Genomic DNA, 19,345 nt, shown 5'->3' on the forward strand with positions numbered 1-19,345 from the left:
ATCCAGAGATCTTTGATCCTGCCTGGAGCAGTAGGAGATCCTGGCTGTCCTCAGGGCTGAGAAGAGACAGGGGTTTCTTGAAGTAAGAGATACTTGGGTAATGAGCATCTATCTCCCAGGAACTCATGCTTTGAATTCCTTGAAACAAATAGCTTTTCGGAAGGTAGTTTCTGCATTTGAGAGATACTGTGCATTCACTCTGCTGCTTAAAGTAACTATCAACAGGCATCTGTGGCTGCTCCTGTGACTGTCAGATGACTACAAGTGGTGTCACTGTGCAGCACAGTTACCTTAAGCTAAACCCACCGAGTGCATGACATGCTAATAGGGCACCCATGAGAAAGGGACGGTTTTAAACCTCACAGACGCATTCTTTGCCTTGAGGTGTATTTCTGAGTGAAACTGAGGACTGAGACACAGATTTGCAAAGAGCCGAGAAAGTTCAAACCAGTCGAATCTGAAGAACAACGCCCGCCCACACCCTCATTTGGGAAGCGACATTATTTTTGTTATTTGTCAACTATAAGCTCGAATTACCAGTCACGGGGCAGCGAGTTTTTGGGAGGAGCTTTGTGCTTTCTCTGGCTGCACGGGGCTCGGGGTTCCCGTGCGAGCGGTGCCGGAGGGTTTCCCCAGGGATGGGCTGTGCCGTGCGGGGCTCGGGGGCGGCCCGGGCAGGGCAGGGCGGCAGCTCGGGCTGGCACATCCACCCCGCGGTGCCCGCGCTCGGAGAGCTCCCTGCCCTGCCCCGAGAACCGGGAGCGCCGTCCCGGGACGCGCCCGGGGACGCCTGCGGGGCCGGGACGCGGCTGCGGCTCCCAGGGCGTTCCCAGGGCGCCGTTCCCGGTACCCCGGGGGTCCGCCGGGCACTGCTGGACACAACCAGAAGTTTCCAGCCGGCGGCTCCTCCGCCGGCCCCCGCCCTCCTTCTCCTCCTCCTCCTCCTCCGCGGCCCGCCCCTCGTCCCTCCCCCGCCGCCGCCCCCCGCGCCGCCGTTTCCAGACAGTTCCAGCCCCGCGCCCCCGCCCCGGCCCCCGCCGGATAAAGGCGCGGGCCCGGCCCCCGCCCCGCACTGTGCCCGCACCGCCCGGCCATGAGCGCGGCCGCGCAGACCCCGCCGCCGCCGCAGATGGAGGGCAGCGCCGAGCCGCTGCCGCCCGGCTGGGAGATCAAGATCGACCCGCAGACGGGATGGCCCTTCTTCGTGGATCACAACAGCCGCACCACTACCTGGAGCGACCCGCGCCTGCGGGCAGCGCCGCAGGTACGGCGGGACGGGGCGGCCGGGCCGGGGGTCCCGGCGGGGCCGGGGGCACTGCGGGGTGCGGGGGCCGCGCTCCCCCCGCGCGGGGCGATGCGGGGAGGGCAGGAGCTGCCTTTTGTCTCTGACGCACTGCAGTCCCTTCTCCGTGCCTTAAATCATTCGATACCTCGGCCCCGGGGTGTTTATTTAAAGTTGGTGAAGTCCGCCCGGACTGCCAGCGGAGAGGAGAACCTGATTTATTTTTCAGCTGTGAAACAGCCCAAATGGTGAATGCCTTTAAAAAAACCAACCAAACAAAAACTCCACAAACAAAAACCCCCAGCACGGACTCTGGTTAAGTTTCGTTTTTCTTCCTATTTTTTTCTTTTTTTTTTTTTTTATTTTTCTTTCCCCCCCTTTTTCTTGTCCCTGGTCCCAAACTCTCCGAGCCGCTGCCCGCTCCGGTTTCGCTCCCGAAGCACGCTCAGGGAAAAGCCGCATCTCACTCCAAATATGTCCATGGAAGGAGAAACGCGGAGGGGAGAGCGGCCGGGATTTTGCCGGGGCCCTGAGGAATGACCCTTTCGGGTCAAGCAGTTCTCCGGGTTTTGGGGAATACAGCCCGTTCCTTCGGGGATTACAGCCCTCTGACCCGACAGCGCGACGGCTGCGGGCAGAAAGTGCTGGAAACTTGAGCGGAGTAGGAGTTGCCCGGTGGGAAGGCGATTCCCCCGGGGGCTCGGTGCTCTCCTCCGCGGGCAGCACCGCCTGTGCCCGGGCACGCCGGGCTGCCCGGCTCCCCTGCCCTGCCCCAATTCCCCCGGGAAGGGGCTCCGCCACGTCCCGGCCGCTCCGCGGGGCTGGCCCGGAGCCCGCCGGGGAGGGGCCCGGGGGGGCTGTGGAGGGACCAGAGGGGCTGTGGAGGGGCCCGGGGGGGCTGTGGAGGGACCAGAGGGGCTGTGGAAGGACCGAGGGGCTATGGAAGGGCCGAGGGGCTGCGCAGCCCCCGGTGCGGCTTCACTGCCCGCAATCCCGAGCGGGCTGCGGGATGCGACGGACCTGCCGCAACTCTTTCTCTTGCAGCCTTGCGAGGCGCTCAAGAAGTGTTAATTATTTTAAGAACTTAATGTTTCTTAAAATAGTAATTGCTCGGTTTGTGAGCGCGGGCCGTGACTGAAAGCTCGGTGTGAGAGCAGCTGGCACTGGAAAGAAAGGGACGGACTTCTCTGTCACAAATTAACCCTCTTTTCAGCTCTTTAAGTGCTAGCTCGTTTGGTCTATAGATTCCAGTAATAATGCAAAGAGGTCTTAGGAAAATGTACTTTGCTAGTCTTAATAGTCATATTATCATAGGAAAAAGTGCTTTATGTCCTCTTTGGAGGCATTATCTTCCAGCTCTAATAGGGCACCTGTTAACATTGGCTCTTATGGCAATAAAAATAATAAATAATGTGGGTTTTTATAACCATAAAACATACTTGAGAAGGAAAGTGTGCTGTTTACTCAAGAGCTTTTGTTACAGAAATACCACTTGAGACTAACCCATTTAACAGAACAGTGGAGTTTAAGCTGCTTTTGATAATTGTGTGAAGTGACTGGAAGTTCTCTGATGGGTCAGTTCTCTGCTTGAGTGGGTGCCTGAAACAAAGCAAATTTTCACCCTATCTCATGTGAAATTTGTGGTAATGAAAAGTGCCTCTTTTGCCAACTTGATCACAGATAAAAAAATTGCACCTGCTTTTGAACAGCTTTTGTGGGATGCACATTCCTGCTTATAGAAAGAAGTAACAAATTTTCTTGTTTGGAAAAAGTGTGTATGCTTTGGGTTTGTTCAGTGAGAGACAGAAACGCCTCCAGAGATGAATATGGAAAACTGCTGATTTTTGAGAGTTCCTGTCTAGTGTTCAAAGAAAAAACCCTCCAGTTTATGGCGATAGAAACTGTGTGTAGCTCCTCTCACCCAGCCGTTTGTCAGAGCCCTGAGTTAAGTATATCTGCTGGAATTCATGGACAATTCCTGAAATTTAGATTTAGTATCAGTAAATTTCATGAGGACAGGTACTATTTAGCAACAGAATGATAGAATCAAGCCTGAGGAAACTATGTCTCTTCCTAAATAATGTTTTCTTAGCTAGGCAATGCCAAAGAAGACAAATTACCCACTGACAGTGAATTCAAAATCCAGCAATGACTTTTGAAGACTAAGGCTTTTGTTCATACCTAAACAAGGACAAAACCAGAGATGCAGGCAGAAGGAGAGACTAGATGGGAAGAGTTTCCCGTTTTCCTTCGTTCTCAGTCTAGCTCAAATGAGAACTTGTGGCTTTTAGAAGTGATTTGAGAATGACAAAACCTGATTGCATGTGTCAGACTTCACTTACCTTTACAAGGATCAAACTTGTACTGACTTTATTGCTTCACTTTCACTGAAATCAGACAGTGAAACTTGTGGGGTTTTATCACCTTTAAGGTGGTCTTACACTATATCTACCAATATCCTCTCCGTGAGTATTTGTCCTCTTTCTGTAGAGATTTTTGGCAACAAAATGAGGTATTACACTGGCTGTGTGCAATGAATGGAGCACAGATCTAGAGCTAACTGAGCTTTTCTAGCTTAGTAGTACAGCTGAGGCAGTATCAGAGTGAAGTCCTGGTGTTCCCAAGTGCTTGATCCTGGTCTTCTCACTTACTCCAGGCTTAACATCAGTGTAGCCATGCTGACTGCAGCATTCTGTGCCAGAGACATAATCAGGTAAAAGTTGAAGTGGCTCCTTTGAAATTTTAACCCATGACAGAGTCATTTTAAACCAACGAAACCAGACCTCGATTTTGCATTTAACTCTGTAGTTTAGATGCATTTGTGAATTCAGCTGACTCTGTAATTTTCTCAGTCAGTCTGGCCTTTTTTTACCCACATGAAGGATGGGTGTTCTTCCTCTGCACGTTTGCCTGTTCCTTGTAAGAACTCATTGCAGTGTAAGGCTGAATTAGGGAGACCTTCCTGAGAAAGGGGAGAAAAATCTCTTACTGCTCCAGTGAGAAATAAGGCACAACTTTGCAAATGACCAAAACCCACTTATTAATGAAACTTCTTGCTAAAGTACTGATTTTCTTTCAAGTGTCTGATTAGTTAACAGTAAGACATTCGAGGAGTAAGGTACAATCAATACTGTGAAGCATGTATATACATACTTTTACTGAAAGCATGTTTTCTAGCCATGTCACTCTTCCTTTTTTCCTTTGGTAGAATTACTGATTTCCTATGCTTATCTGTTGTTATTTTTTGTGTTAACTTGGGGCATCACAGCTGTGAATACTTCCTGCATGATTGTCTTATAATGTTAAACTGTTAACTTGGTGTTCCTTAAAATGTTGAAAAAAATAGATTGCATTTAAAAAAGAAAACAAAACCAAGGCTTGTATAGGTATTTATTGATGCCCCTTCTACGTGTTGTTTCCCCATGCAATAAACCCAGTGGGAAATTATGCAGCTAAAAATAGAGCAAAGGAATTGACTGTGCTGAGCTTTGCTGGACGGATATTGCAGTGATCGATAGCTCGCTGGTGCCTTGGGTTTGAGATAAAAGCTGGAGCAGCCAGGCCCACAGCCATAAAAGTGATCTGTGCTCTATGTACTGCTTGCAACGAGGACTGCACAGGCCTGAACAAAGGGAGAAGGAGCCATCTTACCCTCCCACTGATGCTTCATTGGTGTTTGGGGAACAACTAACTACACCTAAGTTTCCATCCTCCCCCTTCCTGGCTGTTGTGGCTCTTTTCTCTCTGCTGCCCCAAATAAGCCTGAAGTCACTCAATTCTCATCCCTTTAGTGGTGAATTTATTTTTGAGCACTGACTTCTCACGTTCGAGTTGAGCGAACAATCCTTGGGAGCCCAAATTAGAAATTGCGCCGGGGGTTCAGTCCGGCCTCTCTGCGACTGCATCTCTGGCAGTGCTGCACATCAGGGGAAGGGAATGTGAGGCTGGCTCAGCTGGTAATTAAGGCTTCTCCTACCTGCAGTGTTTTACATTACTAATGCTGATGTGCTCTCTGTCAGGTTAGCAAGTTAGTGACTGGGTTAAGAAGGTACTGCGTATAAAAGGCATAATGTGGAGCAGTGGCAAAACTATCAGTAGGGGATTTTTGGAGGATTGTGACTGGCTCTGTCCAGATTGCCTGCAGCTGCTCTGTGTAGTTATTTAAAGCCCCCCCTTTACATGGTAAGCAGGAAGTTAATTTATGGGGATATCAGTTAATCTGAAAACAAGAGGTGGATCGAATCGGAAGTAAGAGACAGGAACGTGAAGAACTCATGCTGGAGATCGTGGCAGTGTCTGGGCAATCGTGCAAGAGGCAAAGCAAAGGAGGTATTGCAGAGTTCTGTGGAACTCCTGGTACTGTGTGCCTCTTATCTAAAGGACAAAGGAAGCCTACTTGTGCCAGGTGGCAGCATTCTTGCCTAGGAATCATATTTTTAACACTTGTATACGCAGGCAGGATTTTTCCATAATCACATGGCAAAAATAGAGTTGTTCCCACTGGAACTGTGATAAGGCAGGTAACAGCCCAATATGCTGTGGGGTGTATAGACAGTATCACACCCCAGGTAAGCTCTGTCTCCAGAGCTTTCTGGGGCATCTGTGGTCTCTCTTCATGCCAAGTTAAAGGTAGATGTAAATTAGGAGAAATGGCTTGTTCACACAGATCACATTATTTAATTACAGACAGAAGGAAAAATGCTGTATCTTAAATATGTTGCAGAAGCTGTTGGTTTGATTATTTTTCCTTCTTTGTTTTACAGACAGGAAAATCAGGCATGTGTTGGGTAAGCGACCTGTCTGGCATCACCCAGCAGGTCAGGTAGCACGAAAGTGGGTTTTTTATGGCTGATGGCAAAGCCTTATGATTAATAAATGAGGTGCAGTGTAGCAAGTGGTTTTAGTGTTGGAAATTTGATGTTTAAGGAAGTGAAGTCACAGAAATGCTGCTTGCAAAATGGAATTTTAGATGAAAATGTGGACCCCAACTATAAACTGTGAAATCCACAGCCCTTTCTTCAGCCATTATTTACTTATTCTTGTTTTTTTATGAGGCATTGTTTTGCTAATTCTTGAGACTTGTACTTTCTCCTGTATTCCAGATTTCTGGTTCACAGCTAATAGGAAGGCAGCAGGTTGACTACCTGCTTCTTAGGCAAGCAGGCAGTGAACAGGAATAACTGAATGAAGTGTGTCATTCTCATTGCCCTTGACAAGGATATCTCTGTTAGTCCTCTAAAGGGCTTTTCTTTAACCCTGCCCATTAAAGCTGACAGGGTGGGTGGTGATTCCAGCTCTCCTAAGAGTGCTCTGCTCCTTGTAGCAGTCATTGCTTCTTTCTCAAACATGTTCAGTTTGGCCCATCAGGTACTTTCTGTGCACGGGCCAACTTCCACTCCTGGGCACAAAAGGCAGGTGATGTCATGTCAGCACTGAGGTGTTTTAGCTTCAGAATCATCTTAGTGATCAAAAGAGGACCTTTTTTGTTCCTGCAACAAGATTGATCTGCAAGATGGCCAGTGTGTTTGCTCCAGGCTCTCTGTGCTGAAAAGCTTAGGATTAGGGTTCTCCTTTTGTTTCCAATAGTGTGTGTTTATTCCTGATGGCATCGCTGGCCTTCCTCAGTCAGAGCACATGTTAATGTAATGCTTGGATAATACAACCCAATAATTACAAGAGGGAGCAAAAGGCCTATTTGCCTACACATGTGTATGTTAGGAAATAAAAACTCAGCATTCACCAGGTGGAACATCAAAAGCAGCTTGGCCTGTAATTGGGTTACATGATGCGCCTGACACGAAGTTCTACTGAGACAGCTCATGCAACTCAGCTTATTCATGCTTTCCTTCAGTCATTAGCTAATGATATCTTGCTCAAATGCCTGTGTGCTCAGTCCATATATTTAAGCACAAATTGTGAGTAAAAGGGTGAGAATGCAAAAGTCTTCAGCAGCTGAAGTTTGGAGTCAGCACTGAGAGCAGATCACTCTGCACCTTCCAATTTGTGTAGTTATCTGGGCACTGTTAATAAAACCTACTTCATGCTAATGTTGTGCTATTAATATGTTCAAATACAAAGCACTGGTGAGAAACTTCTTAGAAGTACTTGGAAATGCTGATTTCTGTTGATAGCAAAACTAGTGTAGTACTTTTGCTTAGTTAACACAACAGAGAAGGAAAAAAGGTCTGGCCAGAAGTAAAATACAAATGGATATGGAATCCAATTCTAGTGCTTAGTTTTGCCTTTCTGTGACAAAATGTTCTTTTGCTTTGTTTTTTTTTTTAATAAATAGAATTGATACATCATTCTTAGATTTTAATATTGGGTACTACTGGCTTTTCTGGTTATTCACGGTAATTTCTGATAAATACATTTGAACATGTGTGCAAAGGAAACTTGTTTGTTGTATTTCAGTCACTCATTTTAGTTACATTGTTGTATTTGGATGTGAAAGAACAAAATCATGCTACTCTCTTCTTCCTAAATATTTAGGATCTGGGTTTAATGTCGTGGAAAATGTGTTCTGAAGTTAGATTTTATCAGGTACTAGCATTTTCTCAGTCATTTGAGCAAGTAGAATACTTCTGTTTGCATGGTACTCCACAGCAGCAGCTTACAAGTTCAGGACCACTGAAGTCAGCAGACCCTCTGTTTGCTTACAGAAAGATGTTTAATTTCTTGGCAATGTTGGTAAATTCTGTTTTTCCTTTGCTTTAGATAATATTTACAAAACAGGTGCAATTTAAATACTTGCACTGCTGCTTTGCAAGAGCTACGGAGGTGCTACATGTGTGTTTAATACACAGATGCTTTAGAGAACTGACTGTTGTACTGCAAATAACACCCATGCAGGTTAAGAAAAATGTAAGAGTGTGATGGCAGCAAAACTTGCTTTTAAACTTTATTTTGTAGACCGTTTTAGTAGAAGGGGAATGAAAAATGCATTATGTAAGGAGTCTCTAAAGGGAGATTCTGAGTTCAGTACAACTATTCAAGTCATCTAGCATGCACACAGAATATTTTGACAAATTTAATTTGATTGGTACAGCCACCTGGAAAGCTCCAGTGGCAATTTGTTGGCATAAGCAGTGAGTGAATTTGCAGGTTTCTGTGTTTCAGTCTGGAATAACACTTGAGCAGTCGCTGGGGCACACTGGGAGTTCTGCCATTATCCACTCCAGATAGTGCAGCTGTATTAGGAATTCTGTTTCAACGCTGTTTTTTCTCTTGCTGTCGCTTTTTTTCCTTCCAATGGCTCGTGGTTTCAGAACTCACTTAAAATCCGGGCAAGTCGGAGGATTTTAGTGTCAGTTCTGAGCATGCCCTTCCCATGGGAAGCCAAGAGGAGGATGGAGGGGTATGAAGTGTTTTTTTCCAGTTGCACAACCCGTGCTGGCTGCACCTTTATTTATCGTGGTGATGGCCTGACAACAGAAACGTCCTGGTCATGAGAGGTGGGAGCGCTGTCATTCCCTGAGCAGAAATCCCAGCGTGGCTCAGCTGCCCCTCACAGCTGGGCCAGAACACTCCCGTTGGACTGGATGGCAGGACTCTTCCCTCAGCACCTCCTGAAATGGTGGATTGGGTTTGAGTGCCTGGCGGTATTGCAGGCTCCCTGAAATGTAGGCTGGGACTGTTGTCAAAATGTCTCAGCTGCTCAAGGGAGGCTTTTTTGCTTTTCTGTGCTCCCCACTTTTTGGGGAGACTGTCTGTTAAATGTAAGTGAAGTGTGTGATCAGAGCTGGGATTGCTGCAGTGCTGGTACTCAGTCCTGCTGCTTACTGAAAATTGATTGATCCTCTGCTGCTTGTAGCTACTCTCAGCTTTGTTATTAAGGAATTTATTGTTTCTTTAGAGGAGGGCAGAGGAGTTTTACTTCAGTTTGTTTTAAGGCAGAAACCTGAATTGGGTTCCTGGTTTTTATGTGTAAACATTCCTTTATTACACATTTCTCTCTTTGTGCAGATTTGTGTTCAATGTGAGCTCTGGACTTTTCCAGATAACGTGTTTGTTAATATAACAAGCAAGAACTGTATGTGATAGAAGGCAAATAAAACCAGAAAATGGCTTTTTTTTTTTTTTTTGTGCTGGCTGTGCTCTAAAATACAAATTAAAGCATTCAGAGTGAATTTTTTCTCTGTAGTGTGATGATGGGAGTTTTCCAGAGCTCGATTCCCTTCCTTCCCCTTGCACACTGTCCCCAGGCACACCTGAGCTTCTCCTGCAGTGTTCCAGAACCTGTTTGTCTAGGCTGGAAACACAGACTCCCTTGCTCAAAACAGAACTGCTTGGGCTGAAAGCCTGGCCGTGGGGGTACTGGGATCTGCTCCTACTCACTGTTGTGTAGGATTGTCACTAAAAAGGGACCCAAACCACTGTCAGCATCTCCCTGAACCCAAGGCCTTGGTAGTCTTTGGCCGTGGTGCAGAGTACATGGATTGCCCGTGTTTGTTGATTGTATGACAGTGGGAATGGAGAAAAACCGACCAGGAATGTTTAAGATGTGGTGATACAAACTGGCTAATGTAAGCAACTGTTTACAGAGTTAACTATTAATTAAGTGTTGAAAGGAACAATGTAGATTAGGAAGAGCAATTGTGATGAGAGCACCTTTTCTGAACCTGATCTCTGCCTCAGAGCTACTGATGGTGGGGAAAACAAGGACACTGCATTTGTAGCTTTACTGAGGGCTGCTCCAGTATGACTGCTCGGGTAAGAGGCATTGCTCTGTGGTTAGACCTGACTACAGGGGGAAAAAACCTGGGGCAAAGGACTAACTCTATACTAACTTTCCACAGAGGCAGCACAGGTTGTCTGAAGCTGTGAGAATATGTGAGAAATGATGGGAGTACAGTTTATGCTGTGGCTCTTAAGAGGGCCAGTGTTTCCATTCAAAAACAAAACAACCCCAAAGACAACAACAAAAACCAACCACACCAAACCCACCCAATAAAGTGGGCGGGTGAAGTAAAACTGAAGTTTTACTTCAGGTGCGAGATGAATGGTTTGGAAAAGCAGTCCAACCTGATTTTGGTTTGGTTCTGGGCTGCTGCTTTTGTATTTCTTACCAGGGCTTAAGTTGCTGTGGCAGATTTCTCAGATTGCTAGGCAGGTTCAAAACAAGGGCAGCCTCGCAGGTCTGAACATGAAGACATGGAAGGGGAAGCCCGTGGTTGGACTCTGGGTGGGGGCATGGACACTGTCCATGTTGAATCCTTGGCAATAATTTACCACTGTGGATTACTCCAGATGATTGAAGGTCTTATCCCCAAATGAAGCCGTTCAAAACACTGCAGACCCCCAAAATGCCAAGAGAGGAACTGACAACTAATCCTGAGCTCCCTACCCCCAGATGGAGCAGAGTGGAGCTGGTTTGGCTGACAGCCTTCTCATGTCAGGCCATCTGCAGGTGCTCCTGGCCCACCCAGCTCCTAAACCCTTCCCAGCACCGACCCTTCCCACAGAGACACTGGAAGTGAGGGAATCTCCTTTTTATAGCAGTGGGAGCCGTGGCTGTAGTGGGGGTGGCTGGGGAATGCTCGGGTTACTCCGTCAGGGAGACTGCAGAGCAGCTGGTGCAGGCCGGGCACAGAATGCCTGGAGTCTGCTCGGAGCACCAAGGTGCTTCTTCCCCCTGTGGAATCATCAGCCTCCCTCCCAGCTTGCCCTGTGGACACTTGGCTCTGCCTCGGCCTCGCATTGTTGTCGGCTGAGCACACCTCACATTTATTTTCCTGCAGATGCAGTTTGCTGACGTAACCGCACATCCCCGCGGATCCCGGGAGAGGAGGCTGCCGGGAGGGCTCTGGGTGCGGGGTTGTGCCGGTGGGAGGTGAACAAGCACATGTTTGTTGGTGCGTGGGGTTCTGAAGGCCCCTGGACAGCCTGTGTTGAGCAGAGGAACGTGGTTTCCTGGTAGGGTGAATTTAAAATGACTCATCTGTCGGCGGTGGATCCCGGTGCAGACCTTGGCATGAGATCATCCTTGTTCTGCAGCTGGGAAAGCCAACTTCAGATTGCTGCTCCGTGCGAACTTTCTAGGCCTGGCTCTCCTCTGTGCCTCTTCCAGAATTCTTCCTTTGTGGAGGTTTTTTTTAATGAGTAAAAGGAAGTGGAGCATCGGGGCTCAGACTTTGAACTTGTTCCTTTCCGTGTTTTTTATCTTTATTAGTTTCCTTAAATAATAGCCTTTATTCTCTGAAGTTTCATTGCTTACAGGAATTCTCAAAAATTGCTTTTTAAGGGGATACTGTCATATAGAAAGAACACTGATAATCTGGTTGGTAAAATAGTTAATTCCTAATGAATTGGTATATTAACGTGTACAGAAGCAACATGAAATATTTTTACAGCTTAAACAACTCTTTAAAAATAGGGTTTCCAACACTTGCACCATATGTCCCCTTATTAAATTCTCCTCTTACTGAATAATGACATTACCCTCTGAATGACAGAGGTGCTTGTTATATGATCTGACTTAGAGATACATCTGGAACTTGGCCCTCGCGGGGTCTCAAAATAGAATGACCGATGCAGGAAGAACTTACTAGAGGACTTGTGAAGTCTCTGAGGACAAACCACTTCCACCCTTGCCAGGGCTTTGACATTGTCCAGTGAGCCCACTCAGACAACGCAGGGATTTTTTCATCTTGCTTTTCAGCCTTTTCCTCTTTGTTAGACTGTCCTGCCTTCCCCTCCCCTCTCCCTCAATATTTACTGAACCGAATCCTCCCTTTGCTGGAAGTCAATATATTCTTCAGTGTGCAGGGTCAGTATCTCTTCAATTAGTTGGGGGAAGAACAATACCAACGAGATTGTGTTTCTGATGGGATTAGTCTTCCTTGAAAATGTTCTTTCAGATGTTATCTGTAGCACAGATGTGTTCTAAGAGGTGCTAAGGAAATGCCTCTTGTTTGAGTTGGATGAGCTCCACCTGAAGAGGGTGGGCTGGTGGCTGAAAGCTATAAATGCATGCTAAATAAGAAATCTTGTAGTTAGGCAGGTGTTTTAAAGCCCAAGTTAGTATTTATGAGAAGTGGGGCTGAAGGCCCCACACATGAGCAGATTTTTTAGCTTCCTCTCTTCTGCTGCCTGCAGAGTTTAGCACCTGCTGTTTGCTGCCCGGCACAGGCCTCAGAGGTCTCAGCTCCTCATACGCAGCTGATGCTGCTTTTAGGACAGACCTTCAGGCAGCTTTTTCTTACCGGCTTTACTGAGCTACCAATAAACACTATGTGATGTTTTTAACTTCCAGGAAGGCCAGTCCTCAGCGAACGGCCCATCTCGCGACAGCCCCAGGCAGCCGCCGGCAAGAGAAGGAAACATGGGATACCCCAAGCTCCGGGCCGGCTACATCCCCATTCCCGTCATCCATGAGGGCCTGGACGGCAGGCAGCAGCACCCGTGCTTCTCAGCCCCGCAGCCCGGGCCACAGAGGTACAAGGCAGAAGCTGTGCCCAGCACGGTGCAGGCACAGCCGCCGCTCCGAGGGGCCTATTCCAGCCCCGAGTCCCCCGTGCGGGGGCCGGCGGAGGCCGCGCAGGCGGATAAACAGTGTGGACAGACAACGGCAGCTGCGGCACCGGCGGCACACGGACCCGAGGTAACTGCGGCACCGCGGGCTGGCTCCGCTCGGCGCCCGCAGCCTGTGTGGCCTCAATGTCACACGGGGAGTTGATCCTTCAGAAAAGCCAGACTTGCCACGGGATTGCATTTTCCCGATGCTTTCCCAGCATTAAAATGCAAAAGTTGCACAGTCACGGCGGCATAAATGTGTCTGGGTTTTGTAGAGTCACCTGCTTCCACTCTGCAGTGGTTCTGCAGAGATAAATGCGTGTGAAGGACTTCTGCACAAAGCAGCCTCTGAGCCGAGCAGGTCCTGCAGCAGGGGAGGGGTGTTCAGGGGTTATACAGGTTCCCTCACAAGTGGAGGATAAAGACAAGTCTCTTGTGTTCTGCACCATCAGCCAAAGTGAAGTGAACAAAGTGGGAGAGACAAAAATAAAAGTGTCCAGTCAGCGAACAACCCAGGCCACTTCAGAAGTTCTTAATTTAATATTTCAGTTGTATAAAGAGTATGGATTTACATAAAAGCAGATTTGAAAGTGAATTGTAAGGTGTTTTTGTCCTTCGGTGGCATGTGAAAATATTTTCAAACTATGAACTTATTTGAAAAAAGTCACCCTGCTTGTTCTGTGTTTCAGCTGGTAGGATTTTGGTTGGCCTGTTCTCTGTGGAGAATTGGTATTCTTGTAACATATGGAAATACCAACCTCATTTTTATTCAAAGTAAGATGAGCAGGAAATTCAGCCTTCACCAAGCTGAAAACATATCAGGTCTGTAATTCAGCAGTAGTGGCATCTTGTCTGAAACTTATTTGGAGTCTGAACAATGTAATTAAAATCCTGTTGGCAGGTTTCTCAGCTGTCTTGACTAACGATGCCTTGTCCATGCAGCACCAGGACAAGAGGCCCAGCTTTTCCTGCTTCCAAGCTTTGTGTTGTCTGCAGAGTGGCTTCAGGAATGTGTCTTCTGTGCCACTTACTGAAGTCCTGAGAGATAACCAGAGAGGACTCAGAAGTTGAAGTGACAAAGTTAGGCAGTGCAGTGACGGTACCAACTGAGCAGAGTCTGTGTTGGTGACTGCAAGCTGTGTGTCAGCAAGGCCAGCAGCAGTGCCAGTGCTGGGGGCTATAATGCAAACCAGCAGTTGTTTATTTAGGCTTGCTGTTTCATGGGCAGCTGAGCGTTCACCAGCACCAAGAGGGGTCTTGTTCCCCTTCTCTCCTGCCTTGCCTGCCCTTCTCTTGCCTTCTGGCTGTGTTGTCCTGCCCTCTCCTGTGCCAGTTCCAGTCTGACCTGGCCTTTCACTGAGCTGTGTCACACACCCAGAAGGGAATCAGCTGCTGGGGCTGGTGCACAGTGGGTGAGGGGATGGACTGGCAGAGCAGGAGGTGGGAGGCAGCTGGGAACAAACTGCAGACCCCCAACCTTGAACATGCTGAGAACTGGATTCTGCAGCAGCTCAGCCCAGTGCTTGTTTCTAACAGCAGGTCTAAGCTAGTGCAGCTCCTGCTGCTGGTGCCAAGGGGTTGAGGTGCTGGAAGGTCCAGGAGAGGGGGGAAGAAGGGGCATTAGCCATATGTGTATTGCCATAGCCTGATACCAAATTAGTGACATGGTTTATAAAAACCCCAACAAAACATACAGAATCTGTTAGTGGGAGTGGGATCAGAAGTCAAAATGTTGTGTGCCTCTGTTAGGGTTTGATTTTTGTCTCCAGCTTAGAATTTGTTTGCTTAGCTTACTTTACCTCAAATTTGACAGGTTTAGACAGGAACAGCCATGCAAAAGCAGCAAACGTTCTGACTGAGCATCCACTCCCTGCTCATTTGAGGGCTGGGAATGCTGTAGCTCAGGTTTCTGCTTGTTCTAATGATGCTCTCACAACTTCTGTGGTTTGTCTAGTGGGGCTCTTGGCCAAAAAACCAGGGAAATGGAGCCCTTGCATGCCGGAAACATAAGTTCAGTTTCTATGATGACTGTCTCCTTTTCTCTTTAAAAATGAAAAGTATTGTGAGCACAAAATGGTTAAAATGTACTAATGGATTTTGTTTTCATGGCAGCCTCAACCTCCAGGAGCATCTGATTCTCCAACAGTTTCCCCTCAGTCCTCTGGCAGACCCAATGCAGGAAGCCACCAGCTTCCTCGTGGTTATATTCCAATTCCCGTGATCCACGAAAATCTCCCCCGTCAGCCGACACAAGCCTACCACCAGGCCCAGAAGACACACTACCCTGCCCAGCAGAGCGAGTTCCAAGCCCACCAGCCGGTGTTCCACAAGATCCAGCCTGAGGAGAGGGAGCCCAAGGCGCCGCGGGCGCAGTCTCCGTTCAGGGTGGCTCAGAGAGGCTCTTCGAGTCGGGAGAGTTCACCAGCCAGAGTTACCACCCAGATCCAGCCCCCAGCTCCCATCAGAGTGCAGACAGTTGTAGACAGACCCCAGGTACGTAGAGCTGGGAAGGGAATCACCTCCCGGGGACTTTAGGCTAGAGCTGGAAAGTGAGCTTGTACTAACACATACATGAAAGCACATAAAGCAGTCTCTGTTTTGAGATTTAAACAGACTGGGAGATACTGAGATTAACATTGGGAGATACTGAGATTAACATTAGCAGCGAGTTGCCTTTCCACCTCTCAGGACTGTGGAGTCTTTGGATCACTGAAATGTGATTTAAGACATGATTTGATCTTCTCTCGTCAGAGTATAATTTGGTGTAATTACACTGAGGTCACTGATGTTGCATTATGTTTATGAGAAGAAAATCAGGTCCATGGGATTTGTGACACCTATGTAAATATACTTCACAGATGTCTCAGAGCCATTTAGGGATAGCATCAGATGCACAAAATCATTTTAGCTATGAAGAAAAAGGATCAGCAAAATCTAGTCTTAGAGCTTTTTATTCTTCCAACTTGAAGCATACTCTTGGTTGTACAACCTGTTGCTCATTGAACACTTTTTCCATGTTAAAATTCTTACTAAAACTACAGTTAAAGACTACTGGGAATTAGACAGCTGCGAGTGTGTGGAAGTGGGTGTGTACAAGCCTTGATTTCCTCTCTGGAGAGAAAAATGAGAGGAGCAGAATTAGGTTAATGTATTTGAAAACCCATGTACTAGGGCAAAACAAGGAAGACTTCAGGTTAAATAGCATATTTTAGGTCATAGTGCTAATTTATTTTTGTGGGTGAGAGTTTGTGCTCCCTGCTCAATTTTTATGTTCAATGGGTAAAGCAGTAAGAGGTTGTCAGTGCAGGCCACTTACTTATTTGGTTTAAATAAAATATAGATATTTTAGGTAGAAATATAAATATCATATAGAAAATGTAGATATTTCAGCCATCTAAATCCATGAGAGTTGGATTTGGCATCTTTCAAAATCCTTGTATATGTGCACAAACAAGTAAAGGAGGTGTCAGGGAAAGGAAAACACAGATCTCACAAAATGCAGTTTTCTGCTAAGATTTCAAAACTAATCTCAATTTCAAGAGGTTTCTGATTTGATGCCATAGATCTGGAGTAATCCCAAGGATTGTCCCTAATCACTCCAGTGTAATAAGATTGACACAGTAACCTCTGCGTGTAAATACGCTAAAGATAAAATCAGTAAAAATAAGCACTAGCAAAAAAAAAAAAGGAATGCCCTGAAAATAGGAACAGGATGAGAATAGCCCAGAATGTGATTAAAACTCAAAGTAGTTGGCTTTTCAAGAAAGGTGAGCTCTCAATTATTGACCCACAGGAGGAAATCTTGACTGTGCTGCTGTCAGCTGCAAAAGGTCTTACTGACTTCAGTCAGATCCTGTCTTACAGAACTGCTCATGGGGCTGATTTTATTGAGCACAGGCAGGATTTGGTGTGTTGAAGTTTAATGTTTGTGAGAGTTGATTTGTGCCTGTAGTCTGCAATAGCTTGGAAATGCTTTTCAGCACAGTGCTGTTTTTGAAAACAGTAAAATTCAGCAGTGCACAAGAATGATTAATCATCTCGTGTGAAAATGGCACTGCTAGGAGGACAGAAAACTGGGGTTTAGGTTACTTGTTCTTTAGAGGGAAATAAGGAGCTTTGTGTCTCAACACAAAACTTGCCTTGCTCACCAGGTTTCTCAGCAACAAGTCCCTCCTCAAGAGCCACCAAGAGCACCCCCTGCGCCTGAAACGAAGCCTGAGAACAAGGCAGCCCCACCGCCCGAACCTGAGGCACCGTCAACATATATCCCAATTCAGGTCACCCACCAAGAACCAGATCCTAAACTACCACCCCAGAAGCCTCCAGCCATGGCAGAGAAAGCTGATAAAAAGGCTCCTCCCCCTGCTAAGGTTGCTCCCCCACAGGAAAGGCCTCCTCCTGAGGAAGCGCCGCCGCCGCCGCCGAAGACGGTGGAAACAGGAGAACCTCCAAAGCATCCTGGTGTTTTGAAAGTGGAAGCAATCCTGGAGAAAGTACAAATGCTTGAGCAGGCGGTCGACTCCTTTGAAGGCAAGAAAACTGACAAAAAATACTTGATGATTGAAGAGTATTTGACCAAAGAGTTGCTAGCCCTAGACTCAGTGGACCCTGAGGGTCGTGCGGATGTGCGCCAGGCCAGGAGAGATGGTGTAAGGAAGGTCCAGACCATTTTGGAAAAACTTGAACAGAAAGCAGAAGATGTCCCAGAACCTGTTGATGGACTTCAGCCAAATTGTCCAGAGCCTAAGCCACCACAGGAAATCATGGAGATTGAACCTGTGGTAGTCAAGAGTAAGGGAGATACCAGTAATAAAAATGCTAAAGAGGAAACCAAAATGGAAAGACATCAGCCTGAAACTAAGGAAGAAGTGTTTACCAATCTGGCTACTACGACAAACACATCTAATAACCCAACTGAACCATAGCTATGTGCTGAAATCCACATCTCTCAGACTTTATAACTTAAAGTGTGTTTAAGTGAATTTTAAGTTGCATGCATTTCCGGAGCTCTTTTCAACTGGTTTTAATCAACGTAGCAGCTTGGGACACAGTAAACACTTTGTGGGGAAAGGAGGGAGCTAGAAAGAACGTAATGCATTTATCCTTTATTCTTACACTATGTAAAAGACATGTCTCAAAAATAAACCCTGTACATTAATTGCTTTTAGATCAGCTGAGTGGGGAAAAAAACCAAACGACTTCAGGGTTAATATTGATGCGTGTTGTTTAGGGTGTATTCTTTTGCAGGTGATTTTTGTAAAATCAGTGGCCTGCATTGTCAGAATACCAGTCCTCTTATAAGTATAGCCACTCTTAACAGTAATGTTTTTATTTTTAATGTTCACAGTTGGGCACTTTAAGTAATGATGGATAGAAAGCGTGTAAGAAACTGTAGGGATATTTATATGTGTGCAGGACTTCAATGCTATATTTTAAGAGGGAAATAAAATGATATGGAAGCCAAATTTAGTCTTGTGATTTTATAAGGTGGAAATGTAAAGGCAGTAGTTGGATTTAAAAACACTCTCTAAACACAGATTTGTTAGAGCAGCGTTGTAGTTGAAGTCTGACAACTGTTTTCTCACCAAGACCAAAATGTGTCTTTCCTCATTCACTTCCTCCCTTTTGATGTTGTTGCTGTATCCCGTCTATGGACTCAGGAAGAAATTTGGCTTAGCATTTCCCTCCCTCCCCAGGAGTCACCATGGAACAGAAATGTTTATAACATTGAGATCTGTATCTGCTGCGGTTGTTTTACAGAAATTTACGGTATCTTAACTTCTTCTGCAAAGTCATTGTTTATTAACAGTATTTCTGAATTTCCAGCCAGACACACTCTGTGTTTATAGGCCCAATCTGAGTCCTCTCATTTTGTGAACAGTTTAAGCAGTACTTTGTTCTAAGTGATTAGAGACTTACACTTAAAGAAGGGCCATAAGACCTACTTCAGGTACGTCCTGGTCAAATGAAAGCAGCAGAGTCAGACCAGTGCAGAAGGAGTGCAAGGGAGGAGGGGCTCCTAACCAAAATCCAGAAGTTACCCTTGATTTGCATTTGTAAAATTAACAAATCTTTTTTTACCTGACAGCAGGTTTACAGTGTAGGAGGAAAAGTTCAATATAGCCGCTCAAGGCAATTGATTACTTACTGAACTATGCTCTGAATCATGAGAGGGGATTGGAAATTGGGTTTAAACCCATCTGAAAATCTGTTTTTTAAGAGGCAGTTTGAGAGTCATCATTGAGAAGTGTCACTCTATTTTAAAATAACATGTAAACTGTAGTGCGATGTGTGGTTTTGAAATACCGGTGTGACTGTGAACTGTCTGCTTAGTTGTAGGTAGAAGGGTGATGCTTCTTTTAGTTTCATTTTGATGGTCAACATCATCATGTAAGAATACACAATGTCTTGTAGCCTTTTGGCTCCCCCAGCTTTGGGAGCAGCATTGTAAGCATGCTAGTGAAGAGGTGTGAAAGTTCATCTGCCTGCATGATTCTTGCATGAACTCACTTCAGTGACATATTGCTCAGGCAGGATTACATTTCAGTT

The 19,345-nt window shown here is 46.3% G+C and overlaps 1 protein-coding gene across 1 annotated transcript; it reads left to right on the plus strand.

The window, feature by feature from the left end:
- Positions 1-1,006: 1,006 nt before the first annotated feature.
- BAG3 (BAG cochaperone 3) lies at positions 1,007-18,261 on the plus strand. The gene is made up of 4 exons (XM_051800389.1): positions 1,007-1,264; positions 12,537-12,884; positions 14,909-15,289; positions 16,948-18,261. The coding sequence occupies exons 1-4, from the start codon at positions 1,094-1,096 to the stop codon at positions 17,719-17,721; spliced, it is 1,674 nt and encodes a 557-aa protein (XP_051656349.1). The 5' UTR covers positions 1,007-1,093; the 3' UTR covers positions 17,722-18,261.
- Positions 18,262-19,345: the final 1,084 nt, after the last annotated feature.

Source organism: Manacus candei, unplaced genomic scaffold (genome assembly GCF_025592945.1).
Source record: "Manacus candei isolate 608988 ecotype Guabito, Panama unplaced genomic scaffold, ASM2559294v1 h1tg000050l, whole genome shotgun sequence".
Taxonomy (NCBI): domain Eukaryota; kingdom Metazoa; phylum Chordata; class Aves; order Passeriformes; family Pipridae; genus Manacus; species Manacus candei.